Source organism: Carcharhinus amblyrhynchos, chromosome 2 (genome assembly GCF_965287045.1).
Source record: "Carcharhinus amblyrhynchos chromosome 2, sCarAmb.v2.hapA, whole genome shotgun sequence".
Classification (NCBI taxonomy): Eukaryota; Metazoa; Chordata; class Chondrichthyes; order Carcharhiniformes; family Carcharhinidae; genus Carcharhinus; species Carcharhinus amblyrhynchos.
The window spans coordinates 31,950,787-31,976,193 of record NC_137325.1 but is presented as its reverse complement, the minus strand read 5'-3'; the positions used below and the strand labels follow the sequence as shown (position 1 = coordinate 31,976,193).

The window sequence follows — 25,407 nt, the reverse complement described above, 5'->3', positions numbered from 1 at the left end:
AATTTTACACAAGCTCAAGTCTCTTTCCTGCTTTATATCCCGCACTTGGTTTGGACTAGAAGCATAAACAAGGGTTCACTCAGAGGGTGGTCATTTCTGAAATAGTTTACCAAGGTTGTAGGGAGAAATATCCTGTAACGCCGAACCTGTCAATTTTCCAAAGACTAAGTAATAATTTAGTAGTTTTATGAGACAATTTTTCACTCAGCACACTCTGGCTTGCTGGTGCCAAAAATCGTTCCTAGGTTTTGAATGTTGCTTCTTCCATTTGTCATGTGCTCATACCTGTCTTTAGAATTGGGACTAATTTGATGCAGAGATAAATCATAGAATCATTGTGGCAAAGGAGATGGCCATTCAGCCCAACATATCCATGCTCATAAGGGATCGAATCACAACTACTAGATTACCAGCAAATTGAAATATAGCATCTCTGGTGGCAGAGCTTCTTCTGTACTGAACTGGGGCATCAACAATGCTCAAAACTTGAGAGTGGGACTTGAATCTATGACCTTCTGATTCAGTGACGAGTGTGTTAACCACTGAACCATGATGATGTTTCTACATTTGGGGAGATCAAAACTAGGGGTGTTATCTATTTATCTCTAAAGATAATGACTATTTCTAGTCATCCAGTAGGGAATTCAGAAGAAACATCTTTATTCACACTGCTGATCGAGTGTGAAACTAGCTGCCACATGGATTGATTGAGATGAAGCATTTAATGGGAAGCTAAAAAGTGCATGGTGGTGAAAAATATAGAAAGCTATACTGAAGGGATTTGAAGTAGAAGACCAAAAGGATGTTTTTGTATAGCACATGTATGGACCATTTCCTCTGCTGTAAATTATATGTAATTTTCCCAAAGTCAAAATATATGAGTAGATGTACCAATGGGCATTGAAAATCCATGGCTGTTCTGGTGGAATTTTAAATCCAGTTATACCTGACCCATGCTGGCAATTGTGGGCCCTAAGTACAGGTTTACACTGAGGTCAAAAACTCAAACCTGAGAAAGGAGCAGAAATTGATTTTCATTTTTTGGGGCACAATTAATCAACCATGCATTTTTTATTAAACTTTGGTCTTAGCAAAGATTATGGATGTTAGACTGCTGTATATATATTTAGACATATTTTGTTGCTTGTGAGTATTTTCCATGTATAGTTAAATACATATGCACTATTTATTTTTGATTTTACTAAGCAACGCCCATCATGTGCTCTCTCACAAAAGACAATCCTGTTTCTGACAGGTGCAGCATACGGTGGTCACCTATGTCTAAGGTCCACCATCCAAAGGCTTTTCTTGTGATATTCAATAAGGATCAACAGCATTTTCAGTTACCCAATGCTAATGTCACACTGTCATAAGTTTGGCCGGATGGAGAGTAACATTTTGTATCCTCCATATAGGATAAACACAAACAGGCTGGCTACACAGTGACTGGTGTGACATTACATGCCCCTCGTCCAGATGAACAAAACAGATCATTCAAAATTTGTTCTGCTTTGTGGTGTAGACCTGCAACTAACTTGAAACTAGGTTAAAATTGTTACTTTTTTCATGTAGAAGAAAGTTAGTCTTTATGATAATTATTATGCTGTCAGCAGCTACAATCTGGTACAAATGCTCACCTTCAAGTAATAGACAAGCAGTTCATTGAGTGCAGGGTCAGCATTCAGGTTGACCAAAAAGCATTTGTCATCCCCAACTTTGATGCCAGAGGACTCCAGAGAAATACCCATACTCTCGAGTTGCTTTTGCCTATCCTACAGGCAACACAATAAGATGGAACAGATTAATTCCTTCAAAATTAGAATGATAAAACTTTGCCCTGGCATTTAAAAACAAACATCTGTACTTCTACTGCTTGATTAATTCATTCTTTCACGGGATATGGTATTGCTGGCTGCTCTAGACCAGCATTTGTTGCCCATCCTTTATGGGAGATGATGGCGAGTTGCCTTCTTGATTTGCTGCAGTTCACATGATGCAAGTACATCCAGGGTGCACTGAGGAAGAGAGTTACAGGATTTTGATGCAGCTAGAGTGAAGGGATGGTGATATACTTCCAAGCAATAGTGCGTGGCTTGGAGGGAACTTGCAGGTGTAGGTGTTTATGTGCATTTACTCTCCTTGCCCTAAAAGGTGGTAGACAGCACAGGTCTATAAGGTGCTGTCAAACAAGACTTGATGAATACCATCTGTATATCCTACTGTCATTATGCATTGTGGAGCAGAAAGGTTATTTGCCATTAATCAGCCTGAATGTTGATTTAAGAAACTCGAGAATAAAGTCCTTTGGTTGCAGCTGAAACATTTACAGATACCATTAATCAAGTCTGGTGTACCTTAGTTGATGATGCTTAAACATAAAAATAATTGGATCTTTCAGATTAGTAATATCAATTCACCTCCACGTGATGACTTGCATATCTGATCACAGTTCCTAATTTACAAAACTATACCCTCCAACAATGGAAGCTTTCTTGAACAAAAGCAATGCACTGGCTGCTTTTAAAATGCTTGCTAAATTCAATTTTGTTTTCTAGGAGATTCATTTGCAGAATTAATCAATTTCTCCCATTGCCTCCCCAAGAAAGATTAATGCTAATCCCCAACTCTAGCTGAGTTAGATTTATAGCAGGAATGAAACATTCATTAAATAGTTAGTCATCCTACCAATTTTCACAGTAGAAAATTCAAGCTTACGGCTATTATTTTGAAGTCAGCTGTGAAGCTATGGTACTCAGCACTGAACTTGAAGAAAGCTGCACATGAAAATCCAGCAATCCTCTTTCCTGACATTAGCTTAGTGCCAAACTAAATCTAGAGGAATCTCCAAAAACAGTGATATTATCATAAAAGCAAAATACAGCGGATACTGGAATCTGAAATAAAAACAAAAAAAAAATGCTGGCAAATCTCAGCAGGTCTGACAACACCTGTGGGGAGAGAATAGGTCTGAATTCTGCTTGTGGACAGACCGAAGGTGTTCAATAAAGCGGTCACCCGGTCTGTGTTTGGTCTCTCCGATGTACGGTAGGACCGCGTTAGGAGCTGCGAATGCAACAGACCAGATTGAAGGGGTGTTTAGGACCTGGGATGGTGAGCAGGGAGGAGGTTGAGATTGCATGGTCCTTACTGAATGCTGACCAGGGGAGACTGGTGGGGTGAAAAGTGAGAACAAAGGGGACCCTACTCTGGTTCTGGGAGGGAGTGGAAGGGGTGAGACCAGTGGCCCAAGGGATGGGTTGAATGCAGCTAAGAGTCCTGTCAACCATGGTGGGAGGAAACCCACAATTGAAGGAGAAGGAAGGCGTATCGGCAGCACTATTTTGGAAAGTGGCATCATCAGAAGAGATGCGGCAGAGGTGAAGGAACTGAGAATGGGACAGCAAGCCAGAAAGTAAAATGCACTGATTATGATTCACTTTAAATTTAGTAGTGTGTTAAGTAAATCATTGGAACATACACACTGGATTGTGGTGTATGCTGAAATGTTAACCTTAAAAAAGAATGATTTTAAAAATGTGGAAGTTATCACAATGGAGAAGTTTAACATTCTACAATTAAATTTTCAGCAGAGTTACGAACACAATGCACCATTAAAACCTCATTCAACAAATTGTGTTTCCAATGGTATTTATATTGAAACTAGTAGCATTAAGGGCAAGTTCTCAAACAGTGCACCTTACGGAGAAACAGAATCACCAAGAACTTCTGGATTTCCAGTATTGACTACATATGTGTGCACTTCAAAGCTAACAGTTAGGTTCAGAAGAGCAATGATGGTGAACACTGACAGTTTCATCTACAAATTCCAGGCCAAAGTTCCATCATTGGAAAGCACTGAACTGATCTGCGAATGCACTGAAGCAAATAGTGACTTTCCATCAGCTCAGTTAATGGAAAAATAAACTTTTCCATTACAATACGAGATAATGAAGTCATCCACTATGCCGCATGCCGGAACAGGTGAGTCTGCATATCATCCAGCACTCTTTCTCCAAAAAGTAATGTTACTAACAGTCCAACTTGACATACCAGTTTAAGAAGGTAATTTAGTCCAAGTGGCTGCATTTGAACTTGACAATTTCATGAACCAAATTCCTGATTTCCTTTCTAAATCTATTACTTTTTAAGAAAACAAAGTAGAAATTATATTAATTAATGTAATGCAAAGCTATGAACAAAGAAGTAAAGAAAATTACAGCACAGGAACAGGCCCTTTGGCCCTCCAAATCTGCACTGACCATACTGCCCCACTCAACTAAAACGCCCTACCTTTCCGGGGACTATATCCATCCATTCTATTCATGTACTTGTCAAGACACCCCTTAAAAGTCACTATCATATCTGCTTCAACTACCTTCCCCAGCAGCGAGTCCCAGGCACCCACCACCCTCTGTGTAAAAAGCTTGCCTCGTACACCTCCTTTAACCTTGCCCCTTGCACTTTAAACCAATGCCCTCTAGTAATTGACTCTTCCACCCTGGGAAAAAGCTTCTGACTGTCCACTCTGTCCATGCCCCTCATAATCTTGTAGACTTCTATCAGACTGCCCATCAACCTCTGTCATTCCAGTAAGAACAACCAAGTTTCTCCAACCTCTCCTCATAGCTAATGCCCTCCATACCAGGCAACATCCTGGTTAATCTTTTCTGTATCCTCTTCAAAGCCTCCACATCCTTCTGGTAGTGTGTCAGCCAGAATTGAACACTATATTCCAAATGTGGCCGAACTAAGGTTGTATAAAGCTGCAACATGACTTGCCAATTTTTAAACTCAATGCCCCAGCTGATGAAGGTAAGCGTGCCATATGCCTTCTTGACTGCCTTCTTCACCTGCGTTGCCACTTTCAGTGACCTATGTATCTATACACCCAGATCCCTTTGCCCATCAATACTCTTTAGGGTTCTGCCCTATATTTATCAATATAAGACCTTCCAAAATGCAATATCTCATATTTGCCCAGAATAAACTCCACCTGCCATCTCTTCGCCCAAGTCTCCAACTGATCTATATCCTGCTGTATCCTCTGATGGTCCTCTGCAACCTTTATGTCGTCTCGAAACTTGCTAATCAAACCAGTTACATTTTCTTCCAAATCATTCATATGTATTACAAACAGCAAAGGTCCCAGCATTGATTCCCGAGGAACACCACTTGTCATAACCCTCCATTCAGAAACACACCCTTCCACTGCTACCCCCTGTCTTCTATGACCAAGCCAGTTCTATATTCACCTTGCCAGCTCATCTCTGATCCCATGCAACTTCACCTTCTGCACCACTGTGCCACGAGGGACCTTGTCAAAGGCCTTACTGAAGTCCATGTAGACAACATCCACTGCCCTATCCTCATCAATCATCTTCGTCACTTCCTTGAAAAGCTCAATCAAGTTAGTGAGACATGACCTCCCCTTCACAAAACAATGTTGCCTCTCGCTACTACATCCGCTTATTTCCAAGTGGGAGTAAATCTTGTTTCAAAGAATCCTTTCCAATAATTTGCCTACCACTGATGTAAGGCTCACTAACCTGTAATTACTTGGATTATTCAACAAATGAACATCATTGGCTATTCTTCAATCTTCTGGGACCTCCCTGTGGCCAGTAAGGATGCAAAGATTTCTCTCAGACCCCAGCAATTTCCTCCCTTGCCTCTTTCAGTATTCTGGGGTATATCCCATCAGGCCCTGGGAAGTTGTCTCCCTTAATGTTTCTCAGGAACACTAATACATCCTCTTTTTTGATCTCAACATTACTCAAACTATACACACACCCTTCCCCAGACTCATCACCCACTAAGTCCATCTCTTTTGTGAATAATGATGCAAAGTACTCATTTAATACTTCATCCATTTCCTCTGGCTCCATGCATAGATTGTCTCCCCTGTCCTTGAGTGGGCCAACCCTCTCCTTGGTTACCCTCTTGCTCTTTATAAATGCATGATTTTCCTCAATCCTGCTGACCCCTTTTAGATCTTTCTACTTTCCCTATATTCCACATTTGCTTCCTGTGTTCCCAGCCTCCTGGCCTTGTCAAATGCTTCCCTTTTCTCTTTGGCCAGGCTCACAATATTTCTCGTAATCCTTCATCTTTACAGGAATGTGCCAGTCCTGAATCCCTATTAGTTGCACTTGAAAGCCTCCCACATGCCAGATGTTGATTTGCCGTCAAACATCTGTCCCCAGTCTAATTTTTCAGTTCCTGCCTAATATTGTTGTAATTAGCTTTCCCCCAATTTAGTACCTTAACTTGAGGACTACGCTTATCTTTATCCATCAGTACCTTGAGGCTTACTGAATTGTGATCACCGTTCCCAAACTGCTCCCCCAGTGACACCATCTGACTGGGCTCATTCCCCAATACCAGGTCCAATATGGCTCCTTCCCTAGTTGGACTATCAACATAAGGTTTCAAGAAACCCTCCTGGACGCTCCTTACAAACTCTGCCCCAGAGTTTGGGGGTAATCCCTAGACCCTATGGATTTATTAGTTAACACATTTCTCGTGGTATAATCTCAGAATAGACAAACATGTAATGCCCCCATTACATTGAGTTGCCTTCAGCTATTATTACACATCATTTTAGAATGGTTTTATCAAAAGGCTGCATTTGCTGCCAAATTTGTGCGGCACCATTTTTGTTCCTGGCCGCTGCTGACTCTGCTAATGCAAGATAGTAACAGAATCATTTGTTTGTGTCCAACTGGATATTTTGTAAAATAGTTAGGGTTTATTTAATTTAATTAATTAACCTAATTAACATGACAGTCAACCTATGTTCAAAGTTAAATGACAAATTAATCAATGGAAACATTTTGACCTAATTATATACTTTTACTTAAATCTGAGCATAATTTAAAACGGACAATATTTGCTACTACCCTGTTTTTAAACCCACAAACTTGTAAACACTGCACAATCCTGAAGGCACTGATACATCATAAACTCTAACTATTCCTGGTAAGTATTTCAGACGATGCAGTTATGGATGGAATATTTTAAGTAGTTCCAAATTTGGCAGGGTCACATTGCATAAACTGTCGATAGGCTGTAACATTAGCTGGTTGCAAAACATGACTCTTAAGTTCAAATATTGCCATAAATCATAACTACTGATCACAAACTGCCTGGGTTTATATACACATATTTAGGCTGTTTGTGAACATCAATGGTGCTGCGTCAATTTAATTACTCAGCTAATCTTTTATATTTACTTCTGCAATTCACAAAACCCCCCAATTAGTTATTAAATGTACTTGTCGGAATTTTCTGGCTGGCTAGGCCAGTGTGACTCTCTGGTCCCACTGCAGTGAGTGGAGATTTGGCTAACCATCAAATTCTCTGTCCTCGCGATGGCGGTGGGATATGAACGGCTGGAAAATTCCAGCCATTGTTTACTGAAAGAAAAGCCAAAATAATAAATGTAAAACTTGAGAACAATTATTCAGATCATTTGCAACACTGAAAAGGAGCAAAGCAAATAACAGTCGAGATTTTGTAGTTCAATGTAGCTTTTAGTAAGATTTAAGCAAAACGTTTGGATATAATTTGTTTTTCACCAATAATTCCACCGTCTACAGCAGTTACGGGAGGCAGAATGTTGATATAAATTCAAAAGTTAATATCAAACTAATATTAAATAAATCTGATTGAATTTCCAGTGGTTACTTGTCATCTCTAGCCATTTGCAGTCTGTCCTTCCTACAATTATCTCACCATCCAAATGCAAATAACATTGAAGCAACAATATGGTTATGGCTGCACTCAAAGAACATATCAACCAGATACATTTATTCCGAAACTGCCAAATTATTTTATCTTGCTTGCTGATCTCTTTCACACATTGAAGTGTACTGGCAGCTGGGAGCAGTGGAGTGACGTAATTCACTATCCACGCACGCATGGGACAATATGCATGCCTGGACCAGATCTGATGGCATTGGCATAAGTTGCAGTGCTGTTGGAAATATGGGGGAATGTCATCTGCCCCCTAGCCACAGGGGAAAAACACTGAAGAATTTAACACCATGCTTTAGTTTAAATGGCACTAATAACGATAAATAAACGGAAAATGCTGGAAAATCTTAGCAGGTCTGACAGCATCTATGGAGAGAAAATAGAACCAATATTTCGAGTCTAGATGACCCTTCATCAGACCTAATAATGGGATGAGAGGTCTAGGATGCAAGTCATTTTTATTCTAAAATTAGTATCGAGACCAAAACAACAATCCCTCATAATAACTTTCTTCAACTGACAAACCTGTGCAATTTCTTCTGTTTTCCTCAGTTTCTCCTCCCAGGTGATAGTCAGGTCTTTTATAAGTTTTTCAGATTCCTCTAATTTCTCCTTGAGCTCGGGAGCTTTCATTGCCTAAAGAAGAAATAAAAGCAGGCCGTTACCCTCAAACTCAAAATAAAATTGCAACTCAGCAACAGCAGGAACACACCAAGGCTCCTTCAGTAGTACTTTCCAAATCTATGATCACCACCAAAGGCAGCAGATAGATGAGAACATCTGGAGGTTCCCCTCTAAACCACTCACTATCCTGACTTGGAAATATATTTTCGTTCCTTCACTGTCACTGCATTAAAATCCTGGAAATCCCTCCCTAACAGCACTGTGGATGTACCTGGGTAAGTGGGAATTGACAATAACAGCTAGCCCAACCAGCGATGCCCACATTTCATGAATGAATTTAAGAAAAACTGTACCAAGAAACCAAATTTCTCTCAATCATAGTTAATAACCAACGGACAAGCAATAAAGTGAATACTTAGCTGATTTTCTGGTTAACCACATTACAAGAGTCATTACAAAACAGAGGGAGACCATTTGATCCATCAGATTCATGCCACTTTGTAGAGCAATCCACTCAATCCCATTAAGTTGCTCCATCCTGACAATCCTGCAAGTTTATTTCCCTCAAGTGTGCATCCAATTTCCTTCTGAAATTATTGATTGTTCCTGCCTCTACTACTCTCAACGGCCACATGATCCAGATCATTACCACGAGTTGAGTAAAAAAGTTCTTAACACATTTCCCATACATCTCTTATCCAAAATCATATATCTGTGTCCTCGAATCCTTGTACCATCAGCGAACGGGAACAGGTATTTTTCTCTAACTTTTCTAAACCTATTATACTCTTGTACACCTTTATCAAGTTTTCCCTCAATTTCCTTTGCTCCAAGGAGAACTCCTCCAACCTAACCTTGGAACTAATATTCCTCATCCCTGGGACCATTCTGATAATTCTCCTCTTCACTCTCTCAAGGACTCTCACATGCTTCCTAAAGTGTGGTGATCAAAACTGCATGTAATACATCCTGGTATTACCCAGTTTTATAAAGGTTTAGCATAACATCCCTACTTGTGAACTCAAATCCTCTACTTTTGAAGTCTAGGGTCTTGCATGTTTGGCTAATGACTCTCTCAATATGTCCTGCCACCATCAAATATCTATGCACATGTCTGTCCTAAATTGGCTGATGTCAGATCACTTGGTAGGTAAGGTTTGAGGATTAATCTCAGCACTTAGGATCACCTGAGGAAAAAATTAGCCAAGATTCCCAATCCCCAAAAAGCTGGATCTCATCAAATAGAATCTGGTGCAACATTTTTGGAAGATGTCATTGGGAGGCAGATGAGAAACAGATCAGAAATAGGAAGGGCAAGAATAGATCCTTGGGGAATATATCCAGTACCATAGCAAAAATAGTCATGCATATAATTCAATTAGCAAAGCCCGCTTTAGAGAAGGAGCACATAATGCTGTATGTGCCTTGGACCGATGCTGTAACAATGCAGATGAAGTGGGCATGTGAAAACTGTATGACCTCCACCTCAATTTGCACGGGCACAGGTGGGCCATGCAGAGACTCCTCCCCCAGCCAGGAAATCCTCAAAACCCTATTTTCAGCCCAATCTGTTTGAAGAACAAAATTCAAAATAATTGGTTTGGAAGAAAAGTCAGTTTGAATTTCCAATAAAGTGTTGATTAATTAGACTCCAATGAAGGGAAGAAATTGAAAGGAAAGAATTGTTTCATCATTTAAAGAAGTTATTCATAAAGATATAATTTAGTTGTTAAAGTGAAAGTTTGTTTGTTATATTGTATTATAATAAAAATTATAGTATAAAGCTGCAAACTGCTAGTAGTTGACAAGTGTGTTATGTGGATGGCATTGTGGTCAGCACTGTTGCCTCACAGTGCCAGGGTCCAGGATTCAATTCCCAGCTTGGATCACTGTGTGGAGTTTGCATGTTCTCCCTGTGTCTGCGCGGATTTCTCCGGGTGCTCTGGTTTCCTCCCACAATCTGAAAGACATGCTAGTTAGGTGCATCAATCCGAACAGGCTAGGGGCATTTCACAGTAACTTCATTACAGCATTAATGTAAACCTTACTTGTGACTAATAATTAAATAAACTTCAATAGTGCAACAAAGTACTGGAGAAAGTGGAAAAGGAAGCAAAAAAATCCGAAACAGGTTCCTGCACAAATGACAGGAGAGGATGGAAAGATTAGTCACATTCTTCTCCAAGCTTGATTTGAGCAAAGGCAGGACCCAGAAATAGTCCAGGCTCACAATCGTTTTTGAAATCTGGGAGAGGAGGAAAACCCAGGCTGAAGGACAACCCACTTCCAAACATCACTTTCATATGAATTCCCCAAGGCCAGCTCAGGCTTTGCATCATCTCAGCCAAACGCAAGGTTGGTGTTAATTAAAGTTCAACTCCTTAGCTCAGCTCCAGTCCCCAGGACTTGGACCTGGTCTGTCTCTCTCTAGCTCTGCTTCTTAAACAAAAAGACAAAAAAGGTTTTATTAGTTAGTTCCCATCCCTGACACTTTTTAACCATCATTTTTATTAATTACTCTTTTTTTAAAAATTACCAACTGATTGCTATGATTTTAATTTATTTTTGCTCAGCAAGAAGGAAGTCATTCAGCCCATCTTATCCATTCCAGCCTGAGGACACCCAGCTGCCCTTTCTAATCCCCTCTTTCTGCACACAACCTATAGTTCTGTAGCTTACGGCACTTAAGGTGCAGATTTAGGTACATTTTGAAAGCGTTTAGGGTTTCGCTTCCACAACCAACTCAGGAAGCGAATTCCAGACACTCACTATCCTTGCGTAAAAAAGTTCTTCATGTTCCCTTTATGCCTATTGCTACTTATCTTGAATCTGTGTCTCCTCGTTCTAGAATTCTCCACTAAGGGAAACAATTTTATCCCATCTCTTGCTCTCATAATTTTGTACACCTCAATCAAGTCGCTCCACAGTCCTCTTTGTTCCAAGGAAATTAACCCCAACTCGTCCTCACTGCTACACTGTTGTAGTCCTGGCAACATTCTTGTAAATCTCCTCTGCACATTCCCCCGAGCAACTATGTCTTCCCTGTAATATGGTAATCAGAACTGCACACAATACTTCAGTTCTAACCTCACCAGTGTTTTATAGAATTCTAATATTATAGCCTTACTTTCACATTCTATACCTCTGTCAATGAAGGAGAGAAGAATGATTAAGATTTTGAATGCACGCCCTCACTTATTTTGTGCCATATGCAGATACAAATTTGTGTTCAAAAGGAAACTGGAAAAAAACTTGCAGAAAAGAATCTCGTGAAAGATCAGGTGGGTTGTGGGAACGTGGGGGAGGGGGAGAAGTTGTGGTAGCACTGACTGGATTTCTCTTTGAAAGAACTGGTAATAGACTCAATGGGCTGAATGACCTCTTTCTATAGCATAATTCTATTCCATAGGGTCAAAATTGCACCACGAAGAAAGTAATTACATAGTACAACAGCATAAGAAGTGAAGACTTTGAAAAGTACGATTGCAAACAATAAATATCGAAAACTATTTTTGCAATTCTAAATGAAACAACATAAGAACATAAGAAATAGGAGCAGGAGTAGGCCATCTAGCCCCTCGAGCCTGCCCCGCCATTCAACAAGATCATGGCTGATTTGAAGTGGATCAGTTCCACTTTCCTGCTTTTTCCCCATAACCCTTAATTCCCTTGTCTATCAGAAACCTATCTACCCGTGACTTAAATATATTCAGTGAGGTAGCCTCCACCACTTCAATGGGCAGAGAATTCCAGAGACTCACCACCCCTTTAAGTGAAGAAGTTCCTCCTCAACTCTGATCTAAACTGCTCCCTCCCCCCCTTGTCTTGAGGCTGTGTCCTCTAGTTCTGCTATCCTTTCTAAGCAGGAAGAATCTCTCTAGCTCTACTCTATCTAGCCTCTTCATTATCTTATATGGCTCTATAAGATCCCCCCTCAGCCTTCTAAACTCTAATGAGTACAGACCCAGTCTACTCAATCTCTCCTCATAGGCTAACCCCCTCATCTCCGGTATCAGCCTAGTGAACCTCCTCTGCACTCCCTCCAAGGCCAATATATCCTTTCGCAAATGCAGCGACCAAAACCGCACACAGTACTCCAGCTGCGGCCTCACTATGTCCTGTACAGTTGCAGCAAGACCTCCCTGCTTTTATATTCTATCCCCCTCGCGATAAAGGCCAACATTCCATTCACCTTCTTGATCACCTGCTGCACCTGCAGACTGGGATTTTGCGATTCGTGCACAAGGATCCCCAGGTCCCTCTGCACCGTAGCATGCTGCAGCTTTTCGCCTTTTAAATAATAATCCCTCCTACTATTACTTCTACCAAAGTGGATAACCTCACACTTACTAACATTGTATTCCATCTGCCAGGTCCTCGCCCACTCACTCAGCCTATCCAGACCTCTCTCCAGACTTTCCGCGCCTTCCACGCAATTTGCTTTTCCGCTCATCTCCGTGTCACCAGCAAATTTCGTTACCCTGCACTCAGCCCCCTCCTCCAGATCGTCTATGTAAATGGTAAACAGTTGAGGCCCCAGCACCGATCCCTGCGGCACTCCACTAGTCACCAACTTCCAAACAGAATAGCACCCATTGATTCCAACTCTCTATTTCCTATTAGGCAGCCAATCCTCTATCCACGCTAACACCTTACCCCCAACTCCGTGCACCCTAACCTTTTGCAGCAAACTTTTGTGAGGCACCTTATCAAACAAACCTCAAAAGAAGTTTGAAGTTGACATTATATCAGGAAACGTTAATGCAATCTGCGAAATTTTCCCATCCTGCCCGCTGCGGGAATCATAGCGGGCAGCATTGGATCACGCAAAGGTCCACTGACCTCTTGCGGGATTTTCTGGACTTGGGGGGAATGCAACCGGAAAGTCCTGCCCAATGTGTTTCTCTCCGGTATTGCTCACTTATCTTCACTCCTTACCTCAGCCTGACTTAGTTGCTCCTTAAGTTTTTCCACTTCCTCACGTAGCTCTCGAATGATCTTGGCATTCGGATCTTCATTGACCACAGCATGGTTTACTATGCGCTTTGCCCGGTCAGCGTATCTCAGTGTGGAAAGTGTTTCTTCATAGTTGTCCCCAGCTGGGCTAATTGTTGCTATCATTGCTGTTTTACTGTTTCCTCCCAAGTTGTCCTAAGTCAGAAATTCAAAGATTCAATACCAATACACAGAGGTACTTCTACACCCTATAATTGGTGAATATGAACAGTTTGATGCAAGATACTTGTTTGGGTCTAAAGTCATTTCAAAATAACAGTATTATAATTTTGAACATAATTTAGTGATATTTTAGTGTTAAGGATAATATTTCAGTAAGACAGAATATCCTACTATGGAACTGTTGTGAAATAGTTGCACCAATACACTATGCAACTCTAAACATAGGTCCTTTTAGCTCCTTGTACGATTTATTCACTTCAGAAATTTTGCATTTATATCCCAAGGACAACACATTTCACAACTGAAAAATTAATGAAATGTTGTCACTGTTACTGTGTAGACCAGTGCAACTGTCAATTTCTGTGCGGTAAGATCCCTCAAACAGCAAATAAATGGATAAAGAGATAACCAGTTTTTGGAGGTATGTATAGAGGGAGAAATTTTGTCTAAGACACCAGCAAAATTCAATACTTTTCTTTAACTAATGCAATAAAGGTTGGTAAATTCACAGCCGTAGTTTACATATGATTCCTATAAAATCAGAATGTGACCCTATTTTCTGCATTGCCTTTGCTTCTATAACAAAAAACGATTTTAGTTTTCTTTAAACTGACCCATTTACAGCCATGCTAAATAGGAATACAGCTTAGTTATTAAACATCACCTGGATATTCCTTCATCACCATCTGCCTCAACACTGTACTTTAGGGAATGTAACTCTTAGCCTGTGTGAATTTAGCCTGCTATCCAAGTTGACTGGTCAAAACCTGTTCCTAGTTTTAAAGGAAATACCTCTGATAAACCCAACAGAAAAAAAAAGATGGATGTGGATTTTGTGGTCTTGCTGCAATCTCAGAGAAAGCCTTGTTTTCAGTAGAGAGGGTAGAGGGAGGTGGCAACAACATCTGCAGTGCAGTCTGTGGCACAGCATGGAAGTGAATCTCAGTCTGCAACTTCAGGATTTCTGCATTAAATTTGTGCTCACGGATCGTCATCAGGAATCCCTGCAAAATCCAGGCCATCATCTCCCAAAGGGGACTGAGGCACAGACGGATTGTGCTGCTGCCTCTTATAGCACTAATGCTGTAAGGGATTCACGATATCCTCCTAATCTCCTTGTCCAGATGACAGCAAGTGTCACTAACTGCCTCAACAAAAAAGAGAGAAAGGAAAAAGTAAGATAAAGCAGAAAATATTGGAAACGCCCAGCCAGTAAGAACCCCAATGAAGGTCACCAACTTAAAAACGATAACTCTGTTTTTCTCCCTCTGCAGATGCTGAGCATTTGCAGCATTTTGTTGCTTCATCGGATTTCCAGAATCTACAACACTTTGCTCTAGTAGATGAGTAGTAGTTGGCATAGTTAAAGGTGGTAGAAATAATATCAGCTGATGACTTCAAAAAGTGCAAAATAAATTGGAGTTGGATGCAGTATTTGATGGTGATTCTTCACAACTCAAAAGCATTTTGATCACATGCAGCCCACTTGTGGCACATGCATTGGCCCTGTTACAGTTAAAAGCTACACTGCAGTAATGTTCTATCGATGTTGCTGAGTTCATGATAGTGAATGCACTGTGGATTGCATTTTAAAGCAGCCAAAAACATGTTGAGGCAAAATTATCACATTGAGTTCTGGTGTATTTCTACTGCCATTAAATTGCTGCATGATTGGAAACTGCAAGGTGCTTCATCTCAACCCAGCATTATTATTGGATGAAAGGAAATACATCCCAAAACAAATGCTCTGAAATGTTCTATCAAAAATCTATCTTGTATTCAGCACAGAAGTAGTACCAGTTGATATGTGGCAATTCTCACAAATGGTCAGTTTACTCAGGGTTGAAAAAAATAGGCTAAAGGATATTTAATTTGGAGATGTTTGAGTGTAAAGCAGTTTTATGCTACAGTGAAAAATGAATTAGTTGTAAAGAAAGTTGACCAGATCCTAAATGTTCATAGACCACTCATGTTATCATTGCTCAAGTGATAACTGTAAGTATCAGTGAATTTTTTTCCCAAAGAAAAATCTAGATCTTCAGTAGGAGAATAAGGATGCCCATGATTGTTGCTCTTTTTGAAACAGAGTGTGCTATAGAACCCCTTCAAAAATACATAAAGTAGCCCAATTCCAAACATTTAATGTTGCACCATAAACTAAATTCATAAATAGAAAGGACTGGCATTTATTATAGCATCTAATCTAAAATGCCTTAAATTTCTTCACATACAATGAGTCATTTTGAGATGCAGTAACAATTGTTCGGTAGGTAAAGAGCCATTTTACAGGCAGCAACATCCCCAGAAACAGCATTATATTTTTGATGGTACTGATTGAGGGAAGGTCTCTCAGCTTCACTTCAAACCTTGCCACTTAATCTTCAATATACAGGCATAGGAACCATCAGTATGACATTTGGTCCAAAGGGATGGTCCTCAGAACATCCCAATGTACTAGAGAAATGTTCCCCATTTCCCACAATCAGTACCCACAAGACCTCACCTATGAAGACTGTGAGCTTGTGCCAGTCAGCTGCTTTGCTGTGAGCCCAAGAGTGCTAGCTTTGAGTTCCAAACTCATTTTAGGCAAGACATCGGAATCTGTACATAGAACATGGCAGTCATACAAACAGATGAAGTTGGGTACAAATCCATTTCCCAGAAATGAAAGGCTAAAGGTGTTGGTGCACAATATGCAGATACAGTTATAACTCTATTTTTGCAGAATTCTATCTAGTCAAAGCAATACCTTGAGAAGCCAGGTGAGTACAGAATCTCTGTAAGGCACAAACTTGTTTTTGCCCTTTCCTCCCACTTGATCAGCTAATGCAGAAATAACCAACCCTAGTGTCGTAAGGGACCTGAGAAGAAAGAAAATAAACTTACAAACCCCGAGTATTGAGACTATCTTAAGTACAAAGAAAATTTGACAGGAAAGTGAATAAGCTGCAAAATGAGTCTAAAATCTCATGTCTAATGTTAGTCAGTGATGTGCGATCAAAAAGCCATCTCTCATGCTTTATTCTATTTAAGTGGATAAAAATGAAGGCAATGTTATAAGATTTCATACATTGCACATAACAGCTTCCTGATTAAAGTATGTGAGCAGGCATTTCAGATCAACACACTGCCAACGTAAATAAAAATTCCATCATCTGTATCAACCATCACTGTGATATATCATGGATAAAATTCATATGGGGGACTGCATTTCACAGAATCACAAGAAACCATCCAAGAACACCATTTTATCATGTACTAAAATCTGCCATCATGAGTAGTTCTGCTAAGGTATTAATTTAAATTCACCTCCTTGAAGCAAGTAATAAGACACCTTTGAGTATGGATTGCAATGCTAAAAAATGAAAGAAAATGGTTTACAGCAATTTTTTTTTGTGTGGGAAAATATGACAGTCAATTTGTGCATGACAATGGTCTACATAAACATCAAATGACTAATGGTCCTCAGCCTATTTTTCTAATGTTGGTTGAGGGAGAAAACATTGGACAAAATATGAATTTCCTGTTCTTCAAAAGTGTCATGGGATTAATTATGTCCACTTGTAGAACTGGCAATGCCTCAATTTGAAATCACATCCAAAAGGAGGCATCACTGATAACATCACTGATAAAGAAGGACTCCATTCGTACTGCACTCATAATTTACCAGTTTAGATTATGCACTCAAATTCTGCACAGTGGCACAGTGGTCAGCACTGCTGCCTCACTGTGCCAGGGACTTGGGTTCAATGGTCTTGGGTGACTGTGTGGAGTTTGCACATTCTCCGTGTTTGCATGGATTTCCTCTGGGTGCTCTGGTTTCCTCCCGCAGTTCAAAGATGTGCAGGTTAGATGGATTGGCCACGCTAAATTGCCCCTTCATGTCCAAAGATGTACGGGTTAAGGAGATTAGTTGGGTAAATGTGTGAGGTTAAAGGGAAACGGCAGGATGGGGACCTAAGTAAGAAACTCCGTCAGAGAGTCAATGCAGACTTGATGGGCTGAATGGCTTCCTTCTGCACTGTAGTGGTTCTATGATTCTATAACCTGTTGACACAGTAACCAATCCAGACAAATGGAGTCAAACTTGGCAAGCATTACCTTCACCTCTGATAAAGTTGTATAATTTTTTGATTATTGACAAAGTCATTTAATTTTTTGATTGGAAAATTGCTCGTTTATCTCTACTTGAGTTACACGGTTTCTTTAATCTCTCACTTGTTAATGTTACTGCCCTCCTTCAACCGTTCTCCTGCAGCTCCTGTCTTAGAAACTCTCTCACTCCCAGCCAGATCCACAAGGCTCAGCTTACTTACTTTCTCTCCAGAGGTCTAAAAGTAACAAGTAAGAAAAAGATGCATTAAATGTGCAGCAAGTGCAAACATGAAATAATTTTGCAGCATCCTAGCAATCACACCAGACGACATGATTCTTTGTGTTACAGGAAGCGAGATACAGACTTACACCACTTTGGAGATCATAAAGTGTCTGAGTTAAAGTAATGCTGAACACAGCATGAGAGCGGCTGCTTTCTTCATTCATGTTGGTGGCAGCAACTGTTCGCGATTTGTTTCCTTCCGACATTAAGGATTCGATATCCTGCAATATACCATTAAAACAATTAAATAAAAAGCACATCATCATCTGCAGTTTGAACATGGCCTTTTGGCAAATTTTAGTTCAAAGCATTAAGGATCACTCCAACTTTCAAACCAATTTTTTCTCACCACCGCCCCCCGCAAGAAATGGATGGAGAGAGTGGCACAGAAACAAAGACCCAAAAAGAAGTTAATGCATGTTACAATACTCAAAATAAAAGTGTGGGAGTGAAAATTAAACAGGATCAATTTGTCCAAAATCATTAGACTAAGTTAATCATAAATTAGTAGTTTACAGCAATGGAGGGAAGGAGTACATCCTCCTTTACACATTTTTGTCTGCATATTAGCGTTCTAATTCTGGAATAACTTTTAAGTGGTTTCGTGGAATTTTTGTTTCCCTCACAGTGAAACTATGTTATGTCTCTCCCTCTGGCACTGGAATTCACTGAACAATAACAATAACATTTAAGGCACTACATTAGATGCAATAAAACTTTCCAAGATGCTTCACAGAACATTGGCAGACAAGATTTGACGTAAGCCAACTAAAGACCAAAATGTTGGTCAAAGAGATAGTTCTAAGGAGTGATTTGAAGGAGAATTGAGAGGTAGAGAAATCCAGAGTTTAATGCCTAGATGGCTGAATGTATGGCTTATCAATGATGAAGCGAAGAAATCAGGGATGCACAAGAGATCAGAATTGGAGGAATTCTAGAAACTTACAGCACAGAATGAGGCCATTTGGCCCATCGTGTCTATGCTGTTTTTTTGAAAGATAGGTTGTGTTTGGTCTCTCAATCTCTGTAACCAAGTTAAGTTTCTCAGCCCCAAGCCTATCCAACTCCTGTTTAAAATTATTTATGCAATCTGCTTCCACTGCTTTTTCAGGTGGAGGGTTCCAGATTCTGAAAGTCAGTGAAAATTATTTTGCCTCTTCGTACCTTTAGATCGTTTGTCAATGATTTTAAAACAATAACCTCTGGTTATTATCCCATTCTTGCAACATCTCATTTGCTGTCCTGTCTGGAGACAATACACATCTCTTTAACCTGTGCTTAATGCTATCTCCAATCACATTATCTGCACCTTTAAGGCTTGATTAGCTGATTATCTGTAAAGACTCGCATTCTAATCAGTATTCTGTAAACTGTATGTGTCTTTATATGATCTGTTTGTGATCAGAACTCCCCATTCACCTGATGAAGGAACAGCGTTCCAAAAGGTAGTAGCGTTTACCACCAAATAAACCTGTTGGACTTTAACCTGGTGTTGAGACACTTCAAACTGTGTTTACCCCAGTCCAATGCCGGCATCTCCACATCATGTTAATGCATTCACCAGACAAACAGCCTTTTTCAATACCTCTCATCGTCTTGAGATTATGTATGAGATCACTTCTTAACCTTCTCGTTTCCAAGGAGAACAAGCCCAACATTCCCTTATAACTCCTTCAGCATTGGTAATGTCACTGGTACCCTTTCTAAGGCTTTTGCATCTTTGGTGGTGTGGTGCCCTGACCTGTCCATAACATTCCAGCTGAGACAATGTTTCATAAACTTCCAGCATAATTTCTTTGCTTTTATATTCTATTGCTCTATTCATAAGCTCTTGTGCTTTTTTAAACAGCTTCTCATCTTATGCTGCTACTTTTAAGTATGTGCGCATACAGATAACAAGGTCTCGTTGCTTGTTTACATTTTTCCAAAACATGATATTTACAGTACACAATCTTATCACATTAACCTGGGAACTACAGCTGGTGAGCCTCACATCTGTGGTGGGTAAGTTTTTGGAAGGTATTTTGAGAGATAGGATCTACAGGCATTTAGAGATGTAAGGACTGATCAGGGACAATCAGCATGGCTTTGAGTGTGGAAAATCATACCTCCCAAATTTGACTGAGTTTTTTAAAAGGGTAATGAAGAAGGGAGGTGACAGCAGTGCAGGTGATGTTGTCTACATGGACTTTAGCAAGGCTCTTGACAAGGTACTGCAGGGTGAGTTGTTGTATAAGGTTAAATCTCGCAGGATCCAGGGTGAGGTAGCTAAACTGATACAAAACAGGTTGGATGACAGAAGCCAGAGGGTGGTTGGAGAGGGTTGTTTTTCAAACTGGAGACCTGTGACCAGCGGTGTGCCTCAAGGGTTGGTGCTGGGTCCACTTATTTGTTACTTTTATTAATGACTCGGATGAGAAAATAGGAGGCATGGTTAGTAAGTTTGTAGATGACAACTGTTAAGAGGAAGAAGAGGAAGAAGAAGAATAGTCCTGGTCCAAAGACCACCTCAGTGGCCCCCCAAAAGGCATCGACAGGGGTACAAAGGGAAAGACAGGAGGGCCAGAATGACTCAGAGGGAAGGAAGGGGGCTGGCAATGTGATAGTGGTGGGGGACGGGAGGGTCAAAGGAATTGACAGGAGGTTCTGTGGGCAGAAGCGTGACTCCAGGATGGTAGTCTGCCTCCCTGGAGCAGGGGTACAGGACATATCGGAGAGGATAGAGGGAATTTTGAAAGGGGAGGGGACTCAGGCAGAAGTAATAATACACGTAGGGGAGAGGGACGTAGGAAAGCAGAGTAGGGCAGATGTATGCAGGCAATTTAGGGAGTTGGGGTCCAAACTGAAGAGCAGGACCTCCAGGGTGGCATTCTCTGGGCTGCTGCCTAGCACAAGCAGGGCTAGGAATAATGAGATCATGCAGCTGAATGCATGGTGAGGGATTGGTGCAAGGTAGAGGGCTTTACTTTTGTAGACCACTGGGAAGTATTTGTGACAGAAGGGCACCTGTACAGGAGGGATGGGGAACATTTGAATGGGAGAGGGACAAATGTCTTAGCTGGGAGGTTAGCTGGAGCGTTTAGGCAGGGTTTAAACTAATAGGGAGGGGGGGTGGGGATGCGACAGATAGCTCATTAGACACTGGGGTCGGGAGTGAGTTGGGTGATAGGGTAGGTTTGGGTGAAAGGAAAATTATCGGGGGAAGGAGGTTCTGAGTGGCCCTGGTGGGTTGGACTGCATCTGTTTCAATGCGAGGAGTGTGACGGGTAAGATGGATGAGCTTAGGGCCTTGATGTTTGTGAGGAAGTTAGATGTGGTGGCAGTAACGGAGACGTGGTTACGTGAAGGGCAGGATTGGCAGCTGAATGTTCCTGGGTATAAGTGTTTTAGGTGTGACAGAGGGGGGTTGAAGAGAGGTGGTGTGGTGGCGTTGTTAGTAAAGGAGCACATCACAGCAGTGCAGAGGGAGGACAGTATGGAGGAGTTAGGGATTGAGTCGCTGTGGATGGAGTTGAGGAATAAAAAGGGAGAGATTACGATGCTAGGGGTATACTACAGGCCACGCAACAGCCCGAGGTCAGTGGAGGAAGGTATTTGCAGAGGCATTTTAGATAGGTGCAGAAAGAATAAGGTGGTTGTAGTGGGTGACTTTAATCTTCCTGGAGTGGATTGGAAGATGCCTAGAGCTGGGGGTACAGAGGGAGAGGAGTTTGTAAAATGTGTGCTGGAAGGGTCCTTGGAGCAGTATGTAACCAGCCCGACTAGGGAGGGGGCTATACTGGATTTAGTGTTGGGTAATGAGCTGGGGCAGGTGGTTGAGGTTGAGGTAGGCGAACATGTGGCTAACAGTGACCACAAGTCTGTCTACTTTAGGATAAAAGTGGAAAGGGATGAGTGCCGTCCGAAGGGTAGGGTGCTGAACTGGGGGAAGGCGAGCCATAGCCGGATTAGGAGGGAGCTGAAGGACACTGATTGGGAGGGGGTGTCAGCTGGCAAGTCCACAGTTGGTAAGTGGGAGGCTTTCAAGGGCAAACTGATAATGTTGCAGGAAAGGCACGTGCTGGTAAAGAGGAAGGATGGGAAAGGCAGGATTAGAGAGCCGTGGATTACAGGGGGTATCGAAGACTTGGTCAGAAAGAAGAGGGAGGCATATGTTAGGTTGAAACAACTGGGTACGGAGAGGGCACTGGAGGAATATAGAGAGAGTAGGAGGGAGCTAAAAAGGGGAGTTAGAAGGGCGAAAAGAGGGCATGAAATGGCTTTGGCTGATAGGATTAAGGAAAATCCAAAGGCATTTTACTCTTATATTAGGAGCAAGAGAGTGGTTAGAGGGAAAATTGGTCCTCTTAGGGACAAAGGAGGGGAGCTATGCATCAAGTCTGAGGGAATGGGGGAGATCCTGAATGAATACTTTGCGGCGGTATTCACAAAGGAGAGGGGTTTGGTGTCGTGTAATGTCTTGGAGGGAGCTTTAGATCAGTGGAAGGAAATAACCATTACGAGGGAGGAAGTGCTAGGCTTTTTATGTAGCATGAAAACGGATAAAGCTCCGGGGCCTGATGGTATTTATCCCAGGGCTGCTTAGGGAGGTGAGAGATGAAATTGCGGGGCCTCTGACACAAATCTTTGTCTCTTCTTTGGACACAGGTGAGGTCCCAGAGGACTGGAGGGTAGCTAATGTGGTACCGCTGTTTAAAAAGGACGGTAGGGATAACCCTGGTAATTATAGACCAGTGAGTTTGACATCGGTGGTAGGAAAATTATTGGAAAAAATTCTTACGGCTAGGATGTATGAGCATTTGGAGCGTTGCGATCTGATTAGGGATACGCAACATGGCTTTGTTCAGAGGAGGTCTTGCCTTACGAATCTGGTAGAATTTTTTGAGGAGGTGACAAAAACGGTTGACGATGGGCGAGCCGTTGATGTCATCTATATGGATTTCAGTAAGGCGTTTGACAAAGTCCCTCACGGTAGGCTGGTAGAAAAGGTTAAGGCACATGGGATATAAGGGCAGGTAGCTAGATGGATTGAAAACTGGCTGGGCAATAGGAGACAGAGAGTAGTAGTGGAAGGGTCCTTTTCTAGCTGGAGGTCAGTCACCAGTGGTGTGCCGCAGGGCTCAGTACTGGGACCTCTCCTCTTTGTAGTATATAAACGACTTGGAAAAGGGTGTACGTGGTGTGATCAGCAAGTTTGCAGATGACACCAAGATGGCAGGATTGGCAGATACTGAGGAAGACTGTCAGGTGACACAGCAGGATATAGATAGGTTGGTATATTGGGCAGATAGATGGCAGATGGAATTTAATCCTGACAAATGCAAGATGATGCATTTTAGAAGGAATAATGCAGGGAGGAGTTACATGATAAAAGGTAGACCGATTAAGAGTATAGAAATACAGAGGGACCTGGGAGTGCAGGTGCACAAGTCTCTGAAGGCGTCAACACAGGTAGAGAAGGTTGTGAAGAAAGCTTACGGAATGCTAGCCTTTATAGGAAGGGGTATAGAGTATAAGAGCTGTCGTCTAATGCTTCAGTTGTACGAAACATTGGTTAGACCGCATTTGGAGTACTGCGTCCAGTTCTGGTCACCTTACTACCGGAAGGACGTGGAGACCCTGGAGAGGGTGCAGAGGAGGTTTACCAGGATGTTGCCTGGCATGGAAGGACTGAGTTATGAGGAAAGATTGGAAAAACTGGGGCTCTTCTCCTTAGAAAGACAGAGATTAAGGGGGGATCTGATAGAGGTGTATAACATAATGAAGGGAATAGATAGAGTCAACAGTGGTAGGCTTTTCCCTAGACTGGGGACAACTATTACGAGAGGTCACGATCTAAGGGTGAGAGGGGAGAAGTATAATTTGGATACTAGAGGAAGGTTTTTCACGCAGAGGGTCGTGGGGGTATGGAACGCGCTACCAAGTAAGGTGGTGGAGGCAGGCACGTTGGACTTGTTTAAGGTTTACTTAGATAGACACATGAGCGAAACAGGGATGGAGGGTTATAGTAGACGGTATTAAAAAGGGTCAGAGCCTCAGGACGACACTGGAAATATAGTATTACATGTTAATGTTTTTGTCTCTTTTAATCCACAGGTGTCGGTCCACCATGTTGTCAAACGAGGGGCATGCACACAGTGGGTCGTGCGTGGGCTGCTCTTGAAGGTTTCGAGAGTGGCCTAGTACTTCGTGTCGCTGTGTGTGCTTAATCCTGGACCAGCAGACGGGCACCACAACAGCTCAGTGACTATCACTGCTAGCTGTGCAGATACATGGATTTGGGCCTGTGTCTGTGGGAGTTTGCGCATTCTCCCTGTGGTTGCTTGGGTTTCCTCCGGATGCTCCGGTTTCCTCCCACACTCCAAAGATGTGCTCTTAGGCTGATTGGTGTACCAAATTGACCCTACACTATTCTCCCCTGAATCTGGCTACATTAGGGGTACCATTCACATACACATGGGGCGGGGTAGGTGTAGGAAAATGCTTTGTTGAAATGGCGGCGCGGGCTCATTGGGCCGAAGGGCCTGTTTCCCGTGCTGGGTTGCTCTTTGTTCTATGATACCAGGATTAGTGGCATAGTGGACAGTGCAGAAGCTTATCTCGGATTGCAACAGGATATTGATCAATTGGGCCAGTGGGCTGATGAATGGCAGATGAAGTTTAATTTAGATAAATACAAGGTGATGCATTTGGTAGATTGAACCAGGGCAGGACTTACTCAGTTAATGGTAGGGCACTGGGGGGAGTTACAGAACAAAGAGATCTAGGGGTACAGGTTCATAGCTCCTTGAAAGTGGAGTCACAAGTGGACACAGTGGTGAAAAAGGCTTTCATCATGCTTGGTTTCATTGGTCAGAACATTCAATACAGGAGTTGGGATGTCTTATTGAAGTTGTACAAGACATTGCTCAGGCCACACTTGGAATACTGTGTATAGTTCTGGTCACCCTATTATAGAAATTATATTATTAAACTAGAAAACGTGCAGAAGAGGTTTACTAGGACGCTGTCAGGGCTTGATGGTTTGAATTATAAGGAGAGGCTTGACAGACTGGGACCTTTTTCTCTGGAGCATTGAAGGCTGAGGGGTGATCTCATAGAGGTCTATAAAATAATGAGGGGCATAAATTAGCTAGAAAATCAATATCTTTGCCACAAATCTATCTCATCCTGAATTCTACAAGCACCTCCATCACCGTCAAGTTTATATTATCTGCAAGCTTTATAATCTGGTCCCTACACCTCAGTTTATAAAAATTAAACAGAGCAATAGATCAGAGCAAATCACTTCCCTATCTGACACATCCACTGCCACAGTCTGCTCCCCAACACTGAGCCAAATCCATTTCCATTCTCCATCTTCCCCTGAAGTTCATACACATCAATCTTCTTAACACAGTGCTTGTGTGACACTTTGTCAAATGCCCTCTGAAAGTCCATACATACATCTGCTACACTACATTGATCAACCT

The 25,407-nt window shown here is 41.7% G+C and overlaps 1 protein-coding gene across 5 annotated transcripts in view; it reads right to left on the bottom strand.

Moving 5' to 3' along the window:
- The window catches only part of kif13a (kinesin family member 13A), a 298,393-nt gene that overhangs the window by 87,455 nt on the left and 185,531 nt on the right, over positions 1 to 25,407 (bottom strand). For all 5 annotated transcript variants that reach the window (XR_013888690.1, XM_080204107.1, XM_080204085.1 and 2 more), the window contains exons 8-13: positions 18,022 to 18,156; positions 17,776 to 17,888; positions 16,307 to 16,418; positions 13,318 to 13,530; positions 8,281 to 8,391; positions 1,638 to 1,772 (exon numbers count right to left, since the gene is read on the bottom strand). Coding sequence is in view for 4 of the 5 variants with exons in the window: in XM_080204107.1 (XP_080060233.1) it covers positions 1,638 to 1,772; positions 8,281 to 8,391; positions 13,318 to 13,530; positions 16,307 to 16,418; positions 17,776 to 17,888; positions 18,022 to 18,156 (819 nt within the window). In the remaining variant the exon portion in view is untranslated. The remainder of the gene's footprint in view (positions 1 to 1,637; positions 1,773 to 8,280; positions 8,392 to 13,317; positions 13,531 to 16,306; positions 16,419 to 17,775; positions 17,889 to 18,021; positions 18,157 to 25,407) is intronic.